Source organism: Condylura cristata, unplaced genomic scaffold (genome assembly GCF_000260355.1).
Source record: "Condylura cristata isolate star-nosed mole 26May11 unplaced genomic scaffold, ConCri1.0 scaffold00023, whole genome shotgun sequence".
Taxonomy (NCBI): Eukaryota; Metazoa; Chordata; class Mammalia; order Eulipotyphla; family Talpidae; genus Condylura; species Condylura cristata.
This window is the reverse complement of record NW_004567124.1, coordinates 4,773,484-4,792,830: the sequence shown is the minus strand read 5'-3', so window position 1 is coordinate 4,792,830 and position 19,347 is coordinate 4,773,484. Positions and strand designations below refer to the sequence as shown.

Sequence of the window (19,347 nt, the reverse complement as noted above, 5' to 3'; positions counted from 1 at the left end):
CCCGCCCGCCGCTCCGCCCGCCGTGCACCTCCGCTCTCCGCTCGCCCGGCTCCAGCCGCCGCCGCACGGTGAGTACCTGCGTCCGGTCATCCGCCGCCCCCGCGTCCTGCCCCTACAGCTTTTTTCGTTTAGTTCCGATTTGGATTCTTGTGGCTGTTGTTTTTATTAGACCTAAAGACTCCATCGCCTCACTCCCATCACTCCCCACCTCCTTCCTGGCCGTCCTCTCTCCAAGCTCACCCCTCAAGCCCCAGGAGGCAGTGAGAGCTCCCTGATGGTCCCTGGCCTCTGCTTCTTGTTGCTGCGCACAACCCTTTGCTCCGGCATTCAGTTCTGGCCCCCGAAATTCGGTTCCTTTCCTAGGATCCCCTTTCGCTTGACTCCTGGGCCCGGAGCCTCTTCCTTTCACTGGCCAAAGCCCCTGGGGAGACCCCAGACCCTCAAGTTAGGGAGAACACACATCCATTCTGAGTGCTCCCTTCTCTGCATGCGGGCCGGACACACTTGCCGATTTCGGGGAACCGAGAAGACATCGTCATTTTCTAGAACCGCTGCGCCCCTGGCCACCTCCTCAGTCCCTCCCCCAACCCTTCAGGGGAGTGTGGGGCTTGTCTGTCTAGCCCCTCAGCCGGGGAGTTAGGACGGTGCTTTTAGTGTTTGTCTTGTAAAATATTACAAGAGACTTCACAAGCTAAGAGAGCCTCAACTTGTTTCAATTTGATCTGCGGAGATAAAGATGAAACGGACAGATAACAGATAAATAGCTTGATATTTGAAGAAGGTATGAAGACAGATGGGAGTAAGAGGAGCGAGCTGTGAGAGACAGGCAGCTCAGGGACAGATAAGATCGACAGATGAGGGGCACCTAGATAGATAGACAGGAAGGTGCAGAGACCGAAAGAGGCGGAAGAGCCCAGTCTTCTCCATGAAGGTGTTTTAATTCGGATCTCCTGTCCAGCTGGAGCTGCCCCTCCGAACACGGATTTGCTTTTACTACTGAGTTTATGGAAGAATCCCTCAGGCACTTTTGGGCTGCCTGGGCTCCAAAAGTGCCTGTAGCTGTGGACTGGGAAGGAGCCTTCAGTGTTTTAGGACACGTGGCTCAGCGGGGAGACCTAGAGGGCCCCAAGCTTCAGTTCCTGGTTCTCCCACTGCTAAAGTCCGCGCCTGCTGCTATTCTGCCTCGACCTGAGAGCAAAGCGCTGACTAGCAGCAACTTTTGATCTGGAGCCCTGTGGTGGTTTTGTGGGATGGTCAGTATTTTTACCAGACCCATGAGATGGGACAGCCTGGCTTGAAGAATACTGGCAGGAGATGCCCCAGCAGAGGAAGCCAAGAGCTCCCCGAGCCTACATTTGGCCTGAGCAGGAACGGGCTATCTGAAGCAAGAAAGCTCAGGGAATGGCGATTAGAAGCAAAGAAGTGGCTCCTCAGAAACTTCCTTGAGAACCTCTCTGTCCCAGTGCTGACCCGGATGGAAATCAGCTTTGGTCTGGAACTCAGCTAAAAATACAGAATATGTGGTTAGGAACTGTGTACAGACCCTGGTTCCACTGATGGCTGGAAAGAAAACGGTTTATATTTTCAGCCAGATCTTTCTGCCCAACGAACGTGGGGCTTCGGATGTGGGAAGAGAAGCTCGGGTTTGTGAAAACTAGTGCTGTTATCCCGAGGAGCGGGCTAGACAGAGTTGGGTGCAGTGGGGGCTGCTTTGAGCCTGGGCGCGCGTGGCATGCCTTGGAGAGTTGGGTTCAGCACCGCGAACAGCGGTCCCTTAGCCTCTTCCCTCCCTCCTCACTCAAGGCCTCCCGACCCTCCTCCTACTCTTTGCCCTTTCCCCGCCTCCTGCTGTCAGGAGGTGGGCAGCGACCGCCCCTCCCCCTCACTCCCCCTCCCTACGCTGCCCCCTCCCGCCCGCGTGCATGCGCGAGTGAGCTGAGGGGCAGCGGGTCCCCGAAGTCCGGGCTTGAGGACCCGGGTGCGCAGGGCAGGCTGCGAGAGTGGCCGAACGCGCACTGACCAGGGTACCGGGAAACCTAGGCAATGGCTTTGCTGTGTGGCCTTGGGCAAGTCACTCTCCATCTCTGGGCCCCACTTCCTCCACAATCTGAAAAGTGGATTGGGTCCCTAGCTGCCGGGGCATTCCTGAGGTCTCAATTACCCCTCTCCTCCCCCAAACCCCGAGGGCTTTTGTTCCAGCGCCAGCACGCGTCTGAATAACAAAAGGCGCCCATCCAGGGGGCGAATGAGCGTGGACTCCCCATTGCCAAGTTTCCCCCGCGCCCCACTCGGCGCACCCCGCTGGGCGGGCCTGAGCCGAGGCGACGCTGAAAATGGCTCATCTGCTCTCTGCTTTCTCTGTTTCGCAGGAGCGGCGGCATGGAGGCTCTCACCACTCAGCTGGGGCCGGGGCGCGAGGGCAACTCCTCGCCCAACTCCAAGCAAGAGCTGCAGCCCTACTCCGGCTCCAGCGCTCTCAAACCCAACCAGGTGGGCGAGACGTCGCTGTATGGGGTGCCTATCGTATCTCTGGTCATCGACGGCCAGGAGCGCCTGTGCCTGGCTCAGATCTCCAATACTCTTCTCAAGAACTACAGTTACAATGAGATCCACAACCGCCGCGTGGCCCTGGGCATCACGTGCGTGCAGTGCACGCCGGTGCAGCTGGAGATTCTGCGTCGGGCAGGAGCCATGCCCATCTCTTCGCGCCGCTGCGGCATGATCACGAAGCGCGAGGCTGAACGCCTGTGCAAGTCCTTTCTGGGAGAGCACAAGCCACCCAAGCTGCCCGAGAACTTCGCCTTCGACGTGGTGCATGAGTGCGCGTGGGGGTCGCGTGGCAGCTTCATCCCCGCGCGTTACAACAGCTCTCGTGCCAAGTGCATCAAGTGCGGCTACTGCAGCATGTACTTCTCGCCTAACAAGTTCATTTTCCACTCACACCGCACACCCGATGCCAAGTACACGCAGCCCGACGCAGCCAACTTCAACTCGTGGCGCCGGCACCTCAAACTCAGTGATAAGTCGGCCACAGACGAACTGAGCCACGCTTGGGAGGACGTCAAAGCCATGTTTAATGGCGGCACGCGCAAGCGGACTTTCTCGCTGCAAGGAGGTGGCAGCGGCGCTAATGGCGGGTCGGGTGGGCAGGGGAAGAGTGTTGCTGGCGGAGGCGGTGGGGGCGGCCCCGGATGTGGTGCGGACCTGGCGCCAGGCCCACCACCCCACAAAAGCCTGCGCTGTGGCGAAGACGAGGCCGCTGGGCCTCCTGGGCCGCCTCCTCCCCATCCGCAGCGGGGACTTGGACTAGCGGCGGGAGCCGGCGGCCCGGCGGGCCCTGGAGGGCCTGGTGGCAGCGCCGGCGTACGCAGCTACCCGGTGATTCCAGTGCCCAGCAAGGGTTTTGGCCTCCTGCAGAAGCTGCCGCCGCCGCTTTTTCCTCATCCCTACGGCTTCCCCACGGCCTTCGGCCTCTGCCCCAAAAAGGACGACCCAGTGCTAGGCGCAGGTGAACCCAAGGGTGGCCCAGGACCTGGGAGCGGCGGGGGCGCGGGCACTGGCGGAGGCGCGGGAGGCCCAGGAGCCGGTCATTTGCCCCCAGGGGCCGGGGCTGGACCCGGCGGCGGCGCCATGTTCTGGGGTCACCAGCCTTCCGGGGCCGCCAAGGACGCAGCAGCCGTGGCTGCAGCGGCGGCCGCAGCCACGGTGTACCCGACGTTCCCCATGTTCTGGCCGGCGGCAGGCAGCCTCCCTGTGCCGCCCTATCCAGCTGCGCAGAGCCAAGCCAAGGCTGTTGCTGCTGCTGTAGCGGCAGCGGCGGCTGCTGCGGCGGCGGCGGCGGGTGGCGGCGGCCCCGAGCCCCTGGACGGTGCGGAGCCGGCCAAGGAGGGCGGCCTAGGCGCAGAAGAGCGGTGTCCGAGCGCACTGTCCCGCGGGCCGCTGGACGAGGATGGCGGAGATGAGGCGCTGCCGCCGCCTCTGGCTCCACTGCCGCCGCCGCCACCCCCACCTGCACGCAAAGGCTCCTACGTGTCGGCCTTCCGGCCGGTGGTCAAAGACACGGAGAGCATTGCCAAACTCTATGGCAGTGCCCGCGATGCGTACAGCGCCGGCCCTGCGCGCGGGCCGGGGCCGGGTGCGGGGGCCGGAGGTGGCTACGTGAGCCCGGATTTTCTGAGCGAGGGCAGCTCCAGTTACCACTCCGCCTCGCCCGACGTGGACACTGCAGATGAACCGGAGGTGGATGTCGAGTCCAATCGCTTTCCCGACGATGAGAGCGCCCAGGACGAGGCCGAGGCCGCAGCTCCTGGCGCGCCCAACACCGGTGGCGGCCAGGACGGCGACCAGCCCGTAGGGCCCCAGTCTACCACGTCCTCCGGCGCCGACGGTCCTACAGACTCTCCCGAAGGCGGCAGCCCTCGCCCCCGACGCCGCCCGGCGCTACCCGCAGCTAGCCGGTCGGCATTCGGGGACCTGGCAGCCGACGATGTGGTGCGAAGACCTGAAAGGAGCCCGCCAAGCGGCGGCTATGAGCTGCGAGATCCTTGCGGGCCGCTGGGGGGCCCCGCGCCTGCCAAGGTGAGCCCTGCACCCGCGCCGCTGGTGGCGCCTCTCAGCTCACCCCTCGGCGCCGCGGGGATCTGGGGTATGCCCTGGCCGAGTTGGGGACGGGAATTTTGTTCTGAGCGGGCGTTTGAGCAGCAAGCCCGGGCTGCTCTAGGTATACCCAGCTTTGGGAGTGCCGTGGAACTGGGAGCCACCACTGAGGGCTTCGGAAGATCCGGGGGGGCAGGCCTGGGAAACTCGTGTGCTATGTTTTTGTTGATGGGAGTAGGCAGGAGACAGACAGAGACTGTCAGTCACACAGAGACAGAGAGAGAAAAGTAAAAGCGGTCTGAAGGAGAAAAATGGAAAGAAAAGGACTCAGACTCAAAGGATAGCGCTGAGGAGACCAGACCAGTTGCAAGACAACCCAAAATGGGGATCAGAGACCCAAGAAAAATTAAGGGTCTCTCCCAAGCCTCGTGGTGGAAGTGTGGGGTCCCAGGAACCTTGCTTCATCCCAACTCTTAGATTTCCTATTCCTTTGAAACTGTCGGCTTGGGTACTTCAGGCTTTATTGGTGGGAACTATCCAGACAGTTGTGCGGGGCGGGAGGGGGCTTTCAGGTTTGCGGGGGCCGCGAATTCCGGGGCGGAGGGGGCGGGGGAGTATGCACCCGAGCCAGCATCGTTGGTCATTTGAAAGTGGGTGCCCACACCTGTACATTTCCATTCGGTCCATTAAAACACGAATTGTTAGCCGGATGCGAAAGGCGTCTTTTATGCCGGGGACCGCGGTGCGGGCTGGAGGGAAGGTGCAGTAAATGAGGGCGAAGAGGGTGGGAACGGCGTTGAAAGGCCCTTGGCTTGGGAGAGGCTTTCTTTTTCGAGTAATTTCCATGAGGGCGCTCACAATTACCCTGCGTCTACAGCTGTTTCTGGATACTAGGGCGCCAGGCTGCACCGCGTGCGTCACCGCCTCCCGGGGCGCTCTGGCCCCTGACGCTAGCCAGCCTTCACCACCCATTCAGAGTTCCCTCCCGGCGGCGACGCCGACCTCCTGGGTCGCTCCCGGCGGACGCCAAGCGCGGGCCTAACCGCCTGTCATTTCTCGGCCGCCGCAGGTGTACGCGCCCGAGCGGGATGAGCACGTGAAGAGCGCGGCGCCGCCGCTGGGGTCTGCGGCTTCCTACCTCTGCACCCCAGAGGCCCACGGTAACGCCCCCAGCCCCCATTCCCGTGCCGAGACCTCTGGCTATTGTGATCGGGGATACTGCAGGCCGAGGACCGGGGCCACCAGAGTGAGGGGGAATCTGTGAGGTTGAGAGAGGTAGAGAAAGCGAGAGAGAAAAGAAGTGGGAACGAAACATAACGGGGAAAAAAAGCAGCCAAGAGACAACTCCCAAGAACTTCCATCATTTGGTTAGTTAACTACCGACTGGCCTACAAACACACACTCCCACACACGCACACCTCTTACACTGGGTACACCTTTAAACAAAATCACATGTGGCAACCCCTTCAATTATTCTGCAAGTGTCTCTGGCCTGGGGTGCCCGTGGTTCGGCCGTCTGGTTGGGGATGGGGGCGCTTGATAGGGAGCTCAGGTAGCCAGAAGCGCCAGGTAGCTGTCGCCCAACGCGATGTGGGTGGAGGGAGCGTTGCAAGCGTTGCCTGGACCCTATGGCTCACTGAGGAGGGACCTTCGGTCTCAAAAATGCGGGCAGGCTGGGCACAGAACGATGTCCTCACCACCACCACCACCACCCCGACCCCGCGGGCCGCTGCCTGGGCCGCGTTCTCCGCTGGAGCCGCGCAAGCAGTCCCGGCGGCCACGCGTGTTTGAGGTGCCCCAGTATCTGCGCGCGATGTAGGTCGTTTGTCCCTGGTGGGCTCAACTGCTCGTCATGCTTTTTTCTGAGGGGTTGGGGAGGGGGCGTGGAGCCGAAGAAGAGCAGATCGCGCGTGGGGGAGGGGCCCTGGGCCCAAAGCCTGAGGGTGCGAGCCAGGCGAGCAGCCGGGAACCAGCGGCGGCCACAACGCTTTTAATTAGGGCCCGGGCGCCCCGACAGCGGCGGCTCTGGCCGTATCGGGGTCACGGTTTCTTTGCCTCTCCTTGAAACTCGGTTTATTGCCTTTAAGAGCCAGATAAGGAAGACAATCACTCGACCGCTGATGATTTGGAAACGAGGAAATCCTATCCAGACCAAAGGAGTATCTCCCAACCAAGTCCCGCAAATACTGACCGAGGTGAGCCCCAGGACCCTTGCTTAACCCCCACCGGGGACCTGGTGCCCAGGTTGCCCAGATTCCCGCTGACTTGAGCCAGTGAAGAAGGGTTTCAATCTAGTGTAAGCAGCTACCCATCCCATTCTGCGGCTGGCAGATATTTAAACTGTGCGGGTGAGTGCAGGCCAGATGTCCTGAGTTGCTTCCCTCCTTGGGTTTGGGGGCTCTTTGGGGATAAGGAGTGGGGCATATCAAAATGAAATGAGGGACCCCATCACCCACATAAAAAGGTCAAAGGTTACTTACTCCTTGTCCTAAGATAGCTGATGTTCTGTTAGTTGGATCTACTCTTCTATAGCAGGTCACTCTCTAAAATGATTATACCCCTAAAATGATGGCTTAGAAACTGGGGAGTACAGGATGCCTGCATCTGTCTAAAGGCAGGAGGTCTGGATCAGATTGGGGACCTAGTACAGATCCCAGTAAGCTCACTCCTCCCATCCCAAGACCTCTCCCAGGACAGAACCCCTTCTATCTGTCCTTGTATCCCAGGCGAAGATGGGCTCACCCTGGATGTCACGGGAACTCAGCTAGTGGAGAAAGATATCGAGAACCTGGCCAGAGGTGAGGTTACATCTGTGAAATGGGGGTAACTGTCCTTGAGGGAGACTGGCCCTTCTTATAGAGGGGTGTCATTCCTGAAATTGTAAATGTGAAAAGACAGAGCTGCTGGGTGAAAGGGATAATCCCCTAGACACACTATCCTCACACAGAGGTATGTGTGTGTAGGGGTGTGTAAAAGGGAACTCACCCCCCCACACACCCTTCCCCCACACACACCCTTCCTCCACACTGCCAGGTTCAGTGGAAGTTTGGGTTCCTGGCGCTGCCTGTCCGAGCAGTCCAGTGAGAGAGAGAAATGAGTAATGAGACTTGGAACTTGCATGTGGACAAACCAGAAAAGACACCCTGGGTCTGCCAACCTCAGTGGGAAAACATGACTTTTTCTGAATAGCAAGTGTGTAAAGAGACTTTTATTTTAGGAAGGCTTGCAAGCTTAAACCCCACACACACTTCATGTACAACCACTCCACCCTAAATGGGGTAAAGATGGAGAGTTCTGGAATTGAAGTTGAGGCTGCCAGAGGTTGATTGTGAATTAAGCCACTGAAGGAGGAGGCCTCTAACCCCACTTTGCTCCTCTAGCTCCCATTTTGGTGTTTTCCTCTAGCATCTGGTAGGGGAAGATTTCTCAGTGGACCCAAATATCAACAGCCCCATGGGCAAGGCAGCCAGCTCCCTGCCACCGAAGTGAAGCTAGTTTCTTAGGCGTTATCAGCTTTTCACACTCAACTCTGCCACACATTCCTACCCAACCAGCCCAGGGATGCGCTTAGGAGTTGGTGTGAGGAGGGAGAGAAGCCTGGGCGGTCTTCCATTCTTCCAGATTTTATAGACTATTCAACATCATAGGACTTTATTTGAGGACTGTTAGCATGGGGTGGGGAGGGCAAGGACTCTTGGAATTATAAACAAACTGTTGTGAGTATATGTATTCTTCCAGGGAAGGAAGAATTTGGCCAAAGACTCTTGGCCAAATTCTCCATGGTCTGTATTGTCTATCACTTGAAAGGGGTAAACTGAGTCCTTCTGGCCCAGCCTCTAAAAGTTAGAAAGTTAGAAACCACTTCAAGATGCCAGGTTGGTTAACACTTGGAACTAGGGCCTAGAAGGCCAACAAACATTCTGCCACCGGACCTTCCAGTGCACTCTGAGCTCTGTTTCCTGACCCAAATCCTTTGGAAGCAAATGGAAAAACTGAGTGCTTAGCTTCTGGACCTACCTATCCTGCCCTTCCAACCCCCATGTCAGGTCTTTCAGCCAGGATGGAAACTGGATGCTTTCTGGGTCCCCTAAATCTGGAACTCCTTCTCCTCCCTTTACCTCCCACTTCCCTGCCCCCCTCCCCTTAACAGACGAATTGCAAAAACTGCTCCTGGAACAAATGGAGCTCCGTAAGAAGCTGGAGCGAGAATTTCAGAGTCTCAAAGGTACCCCCACCTAGATCCACCTCACCCCAGCTCATCCCATCCCACCTCATCACCAAAGTCTTGCTCCGGGACAACCCATGACTTGCTATGTCACCCCAGTGCAGGCAGCTGCGAGTGCCCCACAGAAAGCAAAGGAACTCTTTTCCGGGGTTTCCCCGCCAGGCCAAATGCTGGGGGGTGGGGGTGAGGAAATGGGGCCTAGGGTGCGAGCTGTGCATAACAGCTTTCACTTAATCAATTTGCACAGATAATTTTCAGGATCAAATGAAGAGGGAATTGGCTTATCGAGAAGAAATGGTGCAACAGCTGCAAATTGTCAGAGGTAAGACGCGAGTCAGGTGAGCGCGTGCACGGGCCATAACTGCCTCTCGTCTGGTAGGAGCCAATGTTGGCTCAGTCATTTGGATTTAAATTGAAGGTAATTTAACAATTATTTTTTTTATTTAATATCCTTTGTATACTCTGATTAGCCTCAGAATGGCAAGCGAGCCCAGCAAACGGCTTGCAGGCATCATTACATGGAGTGATTGAACTTCTTATCGCGGCAATTTCCATGGTTTCTAAATTAAAAATCGAGGCGTAAAATTACCTGGGAAGTAATGCCTAAGTTTGCTTTAATTTTGGTTAGATCCGTCTGCCTTTAAGCGCCATCCCAGGCCATTTCCTCCCTCCGTCAGGCTGCAGTTTGGAGCATAGCTGCCCCCCTCCCTCGGTCCCCCGAACTTGTTTCTGGAGGTGCTGAGCGCTGAGGAGAGGGTGAGGCCCGGGCTGTGACCCTGGCCGGCTGAAGGTTGGTCGCGGTTCCTGATTGGCCCCTCCCCATGTTTTCCAGACACTCTGTGTAACGAACTGGACCAGGAACGGAAGGCGCGCTATGCCATCCAACAGAAATTGAAAGGTGCGGATGCCAGGGGAACAAAAGATAGGAGGGTTGCCAGACGCTGGCTGTGCAGGCGAATAAATCGACAGTAGAATGAAGGAAGGAGTGAAGGAAGGAACGAATGAATGGCGGGGCTAGTAAGAAAATCTTGGGTCAAAGCTGAGAGAAGGGAAGTGGGGATTGATTTTAACGGGGAAATGGTTCTAGAATGGTGGGATAGGGAAAAGGATGCCCCTTGAGGTGTGGGCATTGGGAAATATGCCAGACCGTCCAAATCTGGCCTTGGGTGGATTGGCCTCCCTCTTCCTGTGCCTCAGTTTCCTCTTCTGTAAAATGGGGGCTATTGACCCAGCGCAATGGTTTTGAATCACCAGGATCTCTCTCCTACCCTCCTATCTACTGGTTCGCTAACTTGAGAATCCCTGAGCCAGAATGGGGTGGGTAAGACCAGGGCGCCGATGGGAGGGGGACTGAAGGGAGGCTGTCCCGTGGGCGAGCGAGGCTAGGGGGAGGGAAGCAGACTAGGCGTCCACGGTGGCCCTCCCGACTGTCTCTCCAGAAGCCCATGACGCCCTGCACCACTTCTCCTGCAAGATGCTGACGCCCCGCCACTGCACTGGCAACTGCTCCTTCAAGCCCCCGCTGTTGCCCTAGGGCCGGCTCAGCCACCCACGCGCCCTCAAGCCATGCTGCTCTCTTCTTGTAAATACCCCGGCCACGGCGGCCCAGAGCGAGGAACAAGCCATTCGGACCGGACCGATGTAAATACAGCCGCCCGCCCTCCTCCTGGGTGCCTGGGCCTTGCCCGCCCTCTGCCCTCTCCGGGCGCCCCAGCCCAGGGCCCCGTTTCCATTTCCAACTGTAAATACCACCTCTCCCTACGAATGAACTACAGGGCATCGGACCTCACGGGGTTAACTGGACCTGAGGGGGGTAGAAAGGGGAGAGAGGGAGCCTCCCCCCAACCCCCCCGTACAGCTTCAGACCCCCAATTGTGAATACAATGTAGCAACTCCGCTGGCGCTGGCCCCGCGCTCCCGTCCACTTCTGAAATTATTGTTCCTAATGACAAAGTGGCTATGTGCAATGGATATAAATGTACTGTTAGTCTCTTGGTTCAGCATTGGGTTCGCTTTATTTATGCTATGTTAATTTTGCTTCTTCTGGACCTTCTTCTAGCCCCATTTTGCATTTTCCGTTTGGTTTTGCTTTGTCTATTTTTTTTATTGTTGTTGTAAACTCTTGATGTAACAGCACTTTAAAAGGGCAACAACCGATTCACGAGACGGACACCACCTTGAGCCTGTTGGGGAGACCACCCTGTATGCGTGACTTCTGTTTTTAATAAAAAGAAAACCTGTCACTTCCTGGGGCTATGGAAGTGGGAATGTGTGGAGGAGGGGGAGGGTAGACGGAGGACTGCGCAACAGGTGGTACGTGGATGCGGTGCCACTGAGGGGTTCTGGGGCGCCTGGGGTGAGAATCGCACCCATGCAGGTGAGCAGCAGCTGGCTCCCCGACCTCTCCGACAATTCTTTCGAACACACCCGACATGCCTCACAGGGCTTCCCCTCCTGGGTGTTTAAGGTCCTCTCTAGGGCCTTGGGGTGGTGATCTCTGATTCTTTCATGGAGTGCTCACCCCGACTGAGAATTTAAGTCTATTCGTGTCCATTTCCACGACTGCGCCACCGGGACAGCGCTCAGAGACCTGCGCTGTTTTCGTGTAGTTTGCACCGCGCAGGTTCCTCAGACCTGGCCCAACGCGGTGGGGTGGGGGTGGGGGGCCCGAGGTGGGGAGCCTGGAACTAAAGGGCGGGAGTACCCCTGCGCGCTAGTCCGCGGCGGCCCTCTCGATAGCCCCGCCCTACCCGAAGGGAGGGAGCCTCGGCAGCCTCTCCTGTTTCGCCCAGTTTAGTCCCGGAAGGCTTGGGTACCTAGACGCACCCAAGAAGGAACGAAGGCCCCCCTGCCACTGGAGTCTCTCGCCTTGACGGCCTTGGAGGGATCGGGGCCAGGCGCCCCAACCTGTTGTGAACACCTCGCCTTGCCGCGGTTCTTCCGTTCGCCTCAGTTTCAACTGACTGGGCTAAAGAGAAAGCTGGAAACTGAAGCGCCCCAGGTGGCGATGGGGTAGGAAAGTGTGACAGGAGTGGGGAAACACCCAAAATCGGGAATCTTTCAGCCCTGATTTCCGGTTTCACCTCCGCGGCGGACTAGTAGGGGTGCTGTGTTGCACCCGTTTTCTTTCCTAGGCCTCAGTAAAGTAATATTCAGGCCTCAGTCCCGGTAGTCGCAAAAAACCAACCAACAAACAAAACGCTCTGGGACAAAGCAGCGCTCAGGGCACAATCAGCCGGGTGCCAACGCCCGACGACACCAGTGCTCGAGTTGCGTGTCTCGAGGCTGCAAAGTGCCCTGGAGAGAAGAACCTGCACGCGGGTGCCGGGTTCTACGCTCCCAGGCGAGCAGCTCTGGCCCGGGAGCCCTTGGCTCGTCTGAAGTTTCGTGGCCGGTGGCCTGGAGCACCCGGGCGAGAGCCCACGAGCTGGGGGTTTGACCTGGAGCGTCCGGAAAGATCACAAGCCGGCAGGCTGGTGGTATGGGGGAAGCAGAACGCCACTCAGTCCCCCGTCCGGCTCGGAGCCCCTCAAATCTAGGCAAATGTCGAGAACGAGACGCAGAAAGACGAGAGAGGGGCGCTAGGTGAGGGCGCGGGGTAAACCAGGAGGTGTCGCCAAGGCAAGAAGTTGCCTCGGGACGCGCGATCTCCCAGATGGGTCCCTCCAAGAAGCGGGAAAATTTCCTATGGGTGGAGTCAGCTAGGTGAGTGGTCCACTGTACGCACCGCGGTTTTGAGTCCAGAGAAAAAGTAACTTGTATCCCCAGGGTGAGCCTGGGGCGAGAGGAGTTGGAACTCAACTAAGCAGCGAGCGTCTGGAGACAGTGAGCTCTAAGTCCCGCCGCCGCCTCGTAGGCGCACTTTTTGGAAGCCACGTTTGCCTTCTCCGTAAAATGGGAATAAATAACAGCACCCAGCACAGGAAGAAGCTCTGAAGCTGCGCCCACGCGAAGGAGTCTAACAGATATCTCTTCACCCTTTCTTTACCGATTTTCCAAGTGGAGAAAAGCGCCATAGGCGGCAGGGGCCCCCTGAAAAGGGCGCCCCATCTGAGCCGGAATCTCTGTGGATGGAGGTGTAGGCGGATCCGACCCAGAAAGCTCACTCACAAAAACCCTCTTGGGCTCAGCGTCCCTTCAGAAGTGGTTTGTTCCCTCCTAAATGTTAATAACCAAACGATTGGTATGGATGTAATTATCAATAATTATACGAATTATTGCTGATTGCGGGGCTCGTAGCTACTTTAATTAGTTTACCAGATTCTAATTAAGTTAAATGAAACATTAATAGGGAAAATATGCTTTGAAAAAAAGAAACACCAGGATTTTAAAAGTCTATTTCTCGCCACAACGTTGCCACCTTGCGACACATGTTAGGCATTGCAGTCAACCTCGAAAGGCCCTGGACAAGGGCGATTGTGATGGGGGGAAAAAACTGGAACTTGAGCAATGGGGGTGGGCCGCTAGTGGGGTACAGAATATCCTCCCAGCTGTTCGGTTCCATACTCCTGTTCCCTGGAGGTGCCTACAGGAGGCCTGAGGGGTAAAGAACCAGGTACCATGTCCCTAGGACTTCTCCCATTTCCAGCAGAGGAACCACAGACATGTCTCACTCAGGAAGTTGGGGTGGGACAGGGGGGCCTCTATCCCCACCTGTACCAGAAGACTCAAGGTGGTAAACAGTAAGACTGGAGGTCCTGGAGGAGACAGCACTATGCTGCTTCATTTTTCACTCCCCCTGGGGGAGAAATCATTACATAACTCCTAACTCATTTCTTCTGCAAACTGGGTTCACCTGTTAAGAACCTGGACTTCAGGGCCTGACCTTGGTTTGCTCCCTGTGTTGGCTCAAAAGGGTAACAGGTCTCGCTTATGCTTGGTGTGTGTCTTATCTCCATGGAACTGTGAGTACCTTGGTTAACAGGGGCTACTTCTTGCTCTTGTTCTTTTTGTGGCCTCCACAGTCACTCAACAGGTATCTCCATGAATGGCTTCAACTGTGGTTCATCTGAGTGCTGAAAAGTGTGAGTAAAGAATCTCTAGGTGATTATGGACAACAGTTGCTAGTATGCAATTAAGCTCAATTACCTAAGGTTAATTAAGCACATGCTTACTGCTTAGAAGATACTTCATCAATAGGATTAGTTTGGGAACAGGGGGCAGGTAAATGATTTTCAGCCTAGAACCACAGAACTTCCTCTTCCAGCTCCTTCCTACAGAGGGTACTCCTTCATTTCCTCACATTTTTGCAAGATCACTGAGCACATACCTGTCTACTCATTTCCAGTTACCCTGACCCTTTGCAAAAATGCAGTTCTTGTCACAAAACACCAACAGAAAAGCAGAACTGGATGTGCATATGCTTTCCGTTAATTCCAAACAGCTCTCTCTCCCATTCTCCATGATCCATCATAGCCAGATTTCCTGGGTCATGGTCCTTTCTTTGCCATTGACCAGTTTTATGACCTTGAGTGAGTTATATGGTCTTGCTGTGACTCAGCTTCCTCATCTATATTATGAGAGGGAGGGAAACCTACTTCATAGAGCTGTGCAGTGACAAGAAAGTCAGTCAGGTCTCTGGGTTTTCCAGGACTAGGAGTTGCCTGTGTCTTTCCTAATTTCTGCTCTGAGACAACATCATGCCCAGAAGAATCATCATTCTTGTAAAATCATCATCAGTTTCTTTAGGAGGAGGAAGAGTCAACAACATCTACTGGTTTCCTTGTTTGGCATCCCCCAAATATTTTAACTCTTCATCCAACTGCTTTAGTGGCCTCCAGCGAACCAGGCATCTTTGGAAGAAGAAAGGAAAACCAAAGATTTGTGCTAGCTCCAGGCCCTGACAACCCAGCAGAGGGGAAAGCACATGGAGAGAACCTACAGAACCTTCTTCTCAGCTGTTACCTGGAAAGGATCATTTCACTTCCACTGAAGAGAAGAGAAATGGATCCCTGATGTAAACCTGCTTGGCAGCTCTGAGTATCTGGCTGTCCTAGGGTAACTTGGGGTGGGGGAAGGGGGGAGGAGTGCATTTTGTGTGTCTGCCCTGACTGTGGGCTGAGCACAGAGCCTGGGAGCTCTGCTACCCCTGAAGACCAGCCCTCTGGGCTTCAGGTAGCTGTAGAGGCAGACAAGACCCACCTCTGTCATACTTAGGCCCTACCAAAGTACAAACATTCCTCTCCTGGAAAGAAATGTACACTCCAGAAAACACTGACATTCATCACGATAATCTGGAAATGTTTGGCTTTATTTTTCCTCAATTTACTAATTAGGATTGTGTTTCTTGCAACTGAATTACTTAGGGGCAGTGTCGTTCCAGGGTATGTGCCTCAAGATCTTAATAAGCCTTGTCTCAGACACTTACTAGTTACAGGATCTTGTCCAAGCAATATCCTTGGGGCAGGGCTATCTGGATTATTAAAATGAAATGTTGGTGAAGCCTCTGGCACTTGGTTCATACTCAGTGAAAAGTGGGCATTATTGTGATTTAAGTTTAGAGGGCGCACGGAGAGTTAGTCTTGTTGCAAATCAGTATTGATAATTTTATCTTACTATTAATATCTTGTTGTATTTTGAACCCAGAAAGGATTAACTCTTTGACAACTTTATTTCTTTGGGGGTAAGGTACCATAGTTTTCAGGGTAGTGCAGAAGGGATAGAACAAGTTGGAAAGATTGTTGACTGGGTAGCACAACGCCAGAGGTAGGCAGCACCATAGGTGAAAAATGTGGCTTTAAAGTACTAAAATATGGAACGCTTCACGAATTTGCGTGTCATCCTTGCGCAGGGGCCATGCTAATCTTCTCTGTATCGTTCCAATTTTAGTATATGTGCTGCCGAAGCGAGCACGACTGCTAGGTTATCTCTCAAAATATATAAAGTACAGAATACGAAGAATTTTTCACTTATGGTGATTACTATATTCACGTTATTTTGTGTTAAAATAGTTTTTAAATTATAATAACTGTATATCATGTAGGCTGTTCTAGTAGACAATGTCAAATTAAATCGAATTGTTTCCCTAAACAGCACAAATTATATATGCAAATAAGGGAACCATGGGAAATTGGGTTTCCTCCAGCCCGACCTCCTGGAGCCTCGCAGACAGCGCTGTCACTCAACTTCGGTCACGTGGTGTGCGCTACTCGCGCGCTTCTTCCGCGCGGATCCGGCTGGACGCCCAGGGCTGGGGCCTGTGCTCCAACGCTGACCTGAGACTGGGAGCGGCGCGGAGGCCCCTACGTGGAGCAGCGCGAGTATCGCGCCAGTATATTTGGGGAGCCAGGAGCCGTGGTGCCCGTGAGGGCCCCACAGGAGTCCCGTGCGGCCCCCCAAAACGCTGCGGGGGCCTGGTCAGGGCCGTGCTCACGCCGGGACCCGGGAGCCTTGAGAGGGCTGGGGCCTTCGACCCAGAACCGGAAGGGACCGAGCTTGGGCGGCCGAGGGCTGCGGCTCCTGGCTGGGCGCCTCCACTTCCCGCGGGTTCCCAGGACGGGGACCTGCACTTGAAACCCAGGGGAACTGAGGGTCCCGGCTCTTCACAGTGTGGAAGGGGGACACAGGGGTGCTGTTTGGGACCGGTCGTCACTGTGATCCAACACTGAACCAGGCACTTAGCCTGATCCATGTCGTTTACCCATTTTGCAGGTCAGTAAAGAGATGTTCTTAAATGATCCTGCCAGAGGTGAAAGACGAGATTTGGTTACCAGGCTGTTTCCTGAGACCGTTCATCTTCACCCTCAGATTCAGACTAGATTTGGGACCGGAGGCCCGCCTTCCTTTTTCTTTCTTAGACAAAGCTTGCAAGGGACTATTAGCCTAGACATTCCTTCCCTCCCTTCATTCCTTCGCTAAATATGGGGCACCTAGGAAATCAGCGTTGGGAGCAAGTGATTTTAGGGTGGCTGTGGTCTTGGACCGGCTAGAAAGAACATGGGCTATAGAGAGTGACTGCGGAATGAAGGCCACTTCAGTGGGTGAGCAGGAGGTCACTTGATGATAAGGAGCCAGCCCTGAGGGGCCAGGACAGAGAATCCAGGCAGAGGAGGACCTGGAGCGCCTGAGTCAGTTTCACCCAGCTGGGCCGGTCCCTCAGGGGAGGCCACTGTGGAAGTAGTTGGGGTTCCAGGCTACTATGGCTGGGCCCTGTGAGCAGAGGGACCCCTCAGTCAGGGAGCATCATGCTGGTCTTTGGAGACTTTGGTGCTCTCCTCCTCCCCCACCATTCCTCAGTGAAATGGAAATCAGGTGCAGGCTGCCCAACTTCTCATCTGACCTCTCTCTAAATAAGCAGTAAAGCACATGCAAACCTCAGAATGCTAATATGGCCTTTATTGAGGGAAAAGAGCTAATTTGGGCAATGATGTTTCCCTCAGATTTACAAAAGGGAATTGCAAATAACCAAAAAGCGTATTAGCATTGATGGGAGATGATGCTAATCTTCAATTAGCATCCACGTTTTTATTCATTTGTTTAGAAGGAGAGGCTTTTCGACACAGTCAATGCGCACACGTGTCACAGTGACAGGTACATCTCGCTGGTGCCTCGCTGCCTTATTGTGCAAGCCAGCAGGAGATGGACTCCGTTGTTCACCATTTCTAGTTAGATGAGCATGTGTTATTTTAGCCAGAGGTGGGGTTTCTGTCTCCCCCTCCCCCCACCTTATTGAACAGTTGTACAGAGGAGAGAGCAGAGTTCTAGTTCCTGTCCCTTCCCTCACAATCTCTAGTCTTGATCAATTCCCTGGACCTCTCTGGTCCTGCTTTATCTTGTGCAGTGAGGAAACTGCCCTGGAGGTGATCATTTACATGTCTTTCCACTTTGACCTGCTGTGATTTTTGATGACTGAGTAACTGAAGGACTTTTTAAATTTATTTTGACACTGATTAACAGGATGTTAAAATTCAACACTATTTTTGCTTTCTGTTTTAGGAAAAATGGTAGAGCATGCTGGTCATGGGGGGAGGGGTGGAGCATGAAAGACTCCACAGGGCCTGTTGTGGACCCAGGGCCCGGGACCTGCTGGACCTTATAGCACTGGCACCTGAGCCCTGAAACTCCAAGTAGCAGGGAAGGGGAAGATGAGAGTCGGAGGAGAGGAAACATATGGCAAGGCTTGGTGAAGAGAAAACCAAGGGGGACATCACTTCCAAGGACCTCAAACCCCCCACAGGCCCCAAGGGTGAAGGTAGGAAGGAGTTTGTGGGTGCTAGAGAGGACTGGGCAATCTCAGCCACCGTCAGAGCAGTTGGCTCTTCTCACTCTGCAGACCTGCTGTGGCCTGAGTCCTGGCAGTCTTTCCTGACTATCCTGGACTGCAGAACCCCAGGAGATTAAGTACTGACCTCACTAATCCTGCCTGAAGTGGTACTTCCTACCACTCTGAGTGGGAGAGAACAAGGCTAGTTTTAATTTGATGTTGAACAATGAAGAAATGGGCTGGTTCCTCTTAAAGAACTGTCAGTGAAAGGCTCTCCCTGGTGGCACAACAGGTTAAAGCACCGTTTGTTTTATCAAGGTCTCTGAAGCCACTGCAATATGAGTTCCGTGCCCCGCCAGGGAGCTGACCCACATGGCGCATTAGACCTCTCCTGACACACCCCCTGCTCCCCTCAGCAGTGTATTTCAGTGGATCTGCCTGTTCTGCTCTCCACTCAGTTTCTGGTGAACCCTCTCATCCACCACACCTCTGGCCGGTACCCCAGTTCTGTAAGCATAAATAAATAAATCTTTAAAAAAAAATTGTCAGCGAAGACAGGAAATCTTAGGATTCTCTAAAGTGATAGTTATTTCCCCTTCAGTCAGAGAGAATTGTGTATTTTCATCTGTCAGTTCACTTGCAGTGAGAAGGGCTGGGATTCCCATCAACCCACCAGAAAGAGGGAGGAGCAGCTGTAGCCTTCTCTGTACTAGAACCGCTTGGGAGGTTAGCATTAGAGCCTTGAGGAAGTATTGGCCTGGATGGTAGGGGAGGGGTGTGCTGAGTTCCCAGGGCTGACCCAGAAACTCCAGAGGCCCCAGACACAGAGCCTGACTGAAGGGTGTCAGGGATACCCACCCTCTTCTGGGCTGCTAGAAATCCTTTTGAGCTACTCATGCTTTGATTTAACCCTTGTTCTTTTAATATCTCTTCAAGCTTATTCTCCCTCTGAAATGAAATCCCTTCACTGTGAGTTTTCCCAAAGTGTCCTATCTTGCCTCCAGAAAAGGAGGTTGGGACTGGTAGTGGCACAGCCCAGAGTGTGGCCTGAGGGAAGCAGCAGGGTCAGGGAGACCAGTGGAGCTCTCAGAGGGAGTTTCTCCTGCTAAGCCTCCTATGCTGAAGGCTTCTTGTTCTTGGGTCCTTGGCTTGGCTACAGTTAGATCAGTTCTTCCATCCAGATGCCAGACTTCTTCCCCAGCCTGCCTCAGGACAGGACAACACAGCCCAGGCCACACCTTTCACTAGCCCCCACATCTCTTATCTTGTCAGGAATTTCTTAAGTATCTGTCTCTTTCCTGACCTGGGGACAATAACTCTACTA

At 54.8% G+C, this 19,347-nt stretch overlaps 1 protein-coding gene across 1 annotated transcript in view; it reads left to right on the top strand.

Moving 5' to 3' along the window:
- Positions 1-10,355, top strand: part of SKOR1 (SKI family transcriptional corepressor 1) — a 12,011-nt gene extending 1,656 nt beyond the window's left edge. The window contains 13 exon segments of the mRNA XM_012728520.1: positions 1,369-1,460; positions 1,463-1,490; positions 2,370-3,060; positions 3,295-3,523; positions 4,022-4,339; positions 4,451-4,578; positions 5,666-5,756; positions 6,684-6,791; positions 7,323-7,394; positions 8,747-8,821; positions 9,069-9,143; positions 9,654-9,719; positions 10,261-10,355. Coding sequence (XP_012583974.1) covers positions 1,369-1,460; positions 1,463-1,490; positions 2,370-3,060; positions 3,295-3,523; positions 4,022-4,339; positions 4,451-4,578; positions 5,666-5,756; positions 6,684-6,791; positions 7,323-7,394; positions 8,747-8,821; positions 9,069-9,143; positions 9,654-9,719; positions 10,261-10,355 — 2,068 coding nt within the window.
- Positions 10,356-19,347: the final 8,992 nt, after the last annotated feature.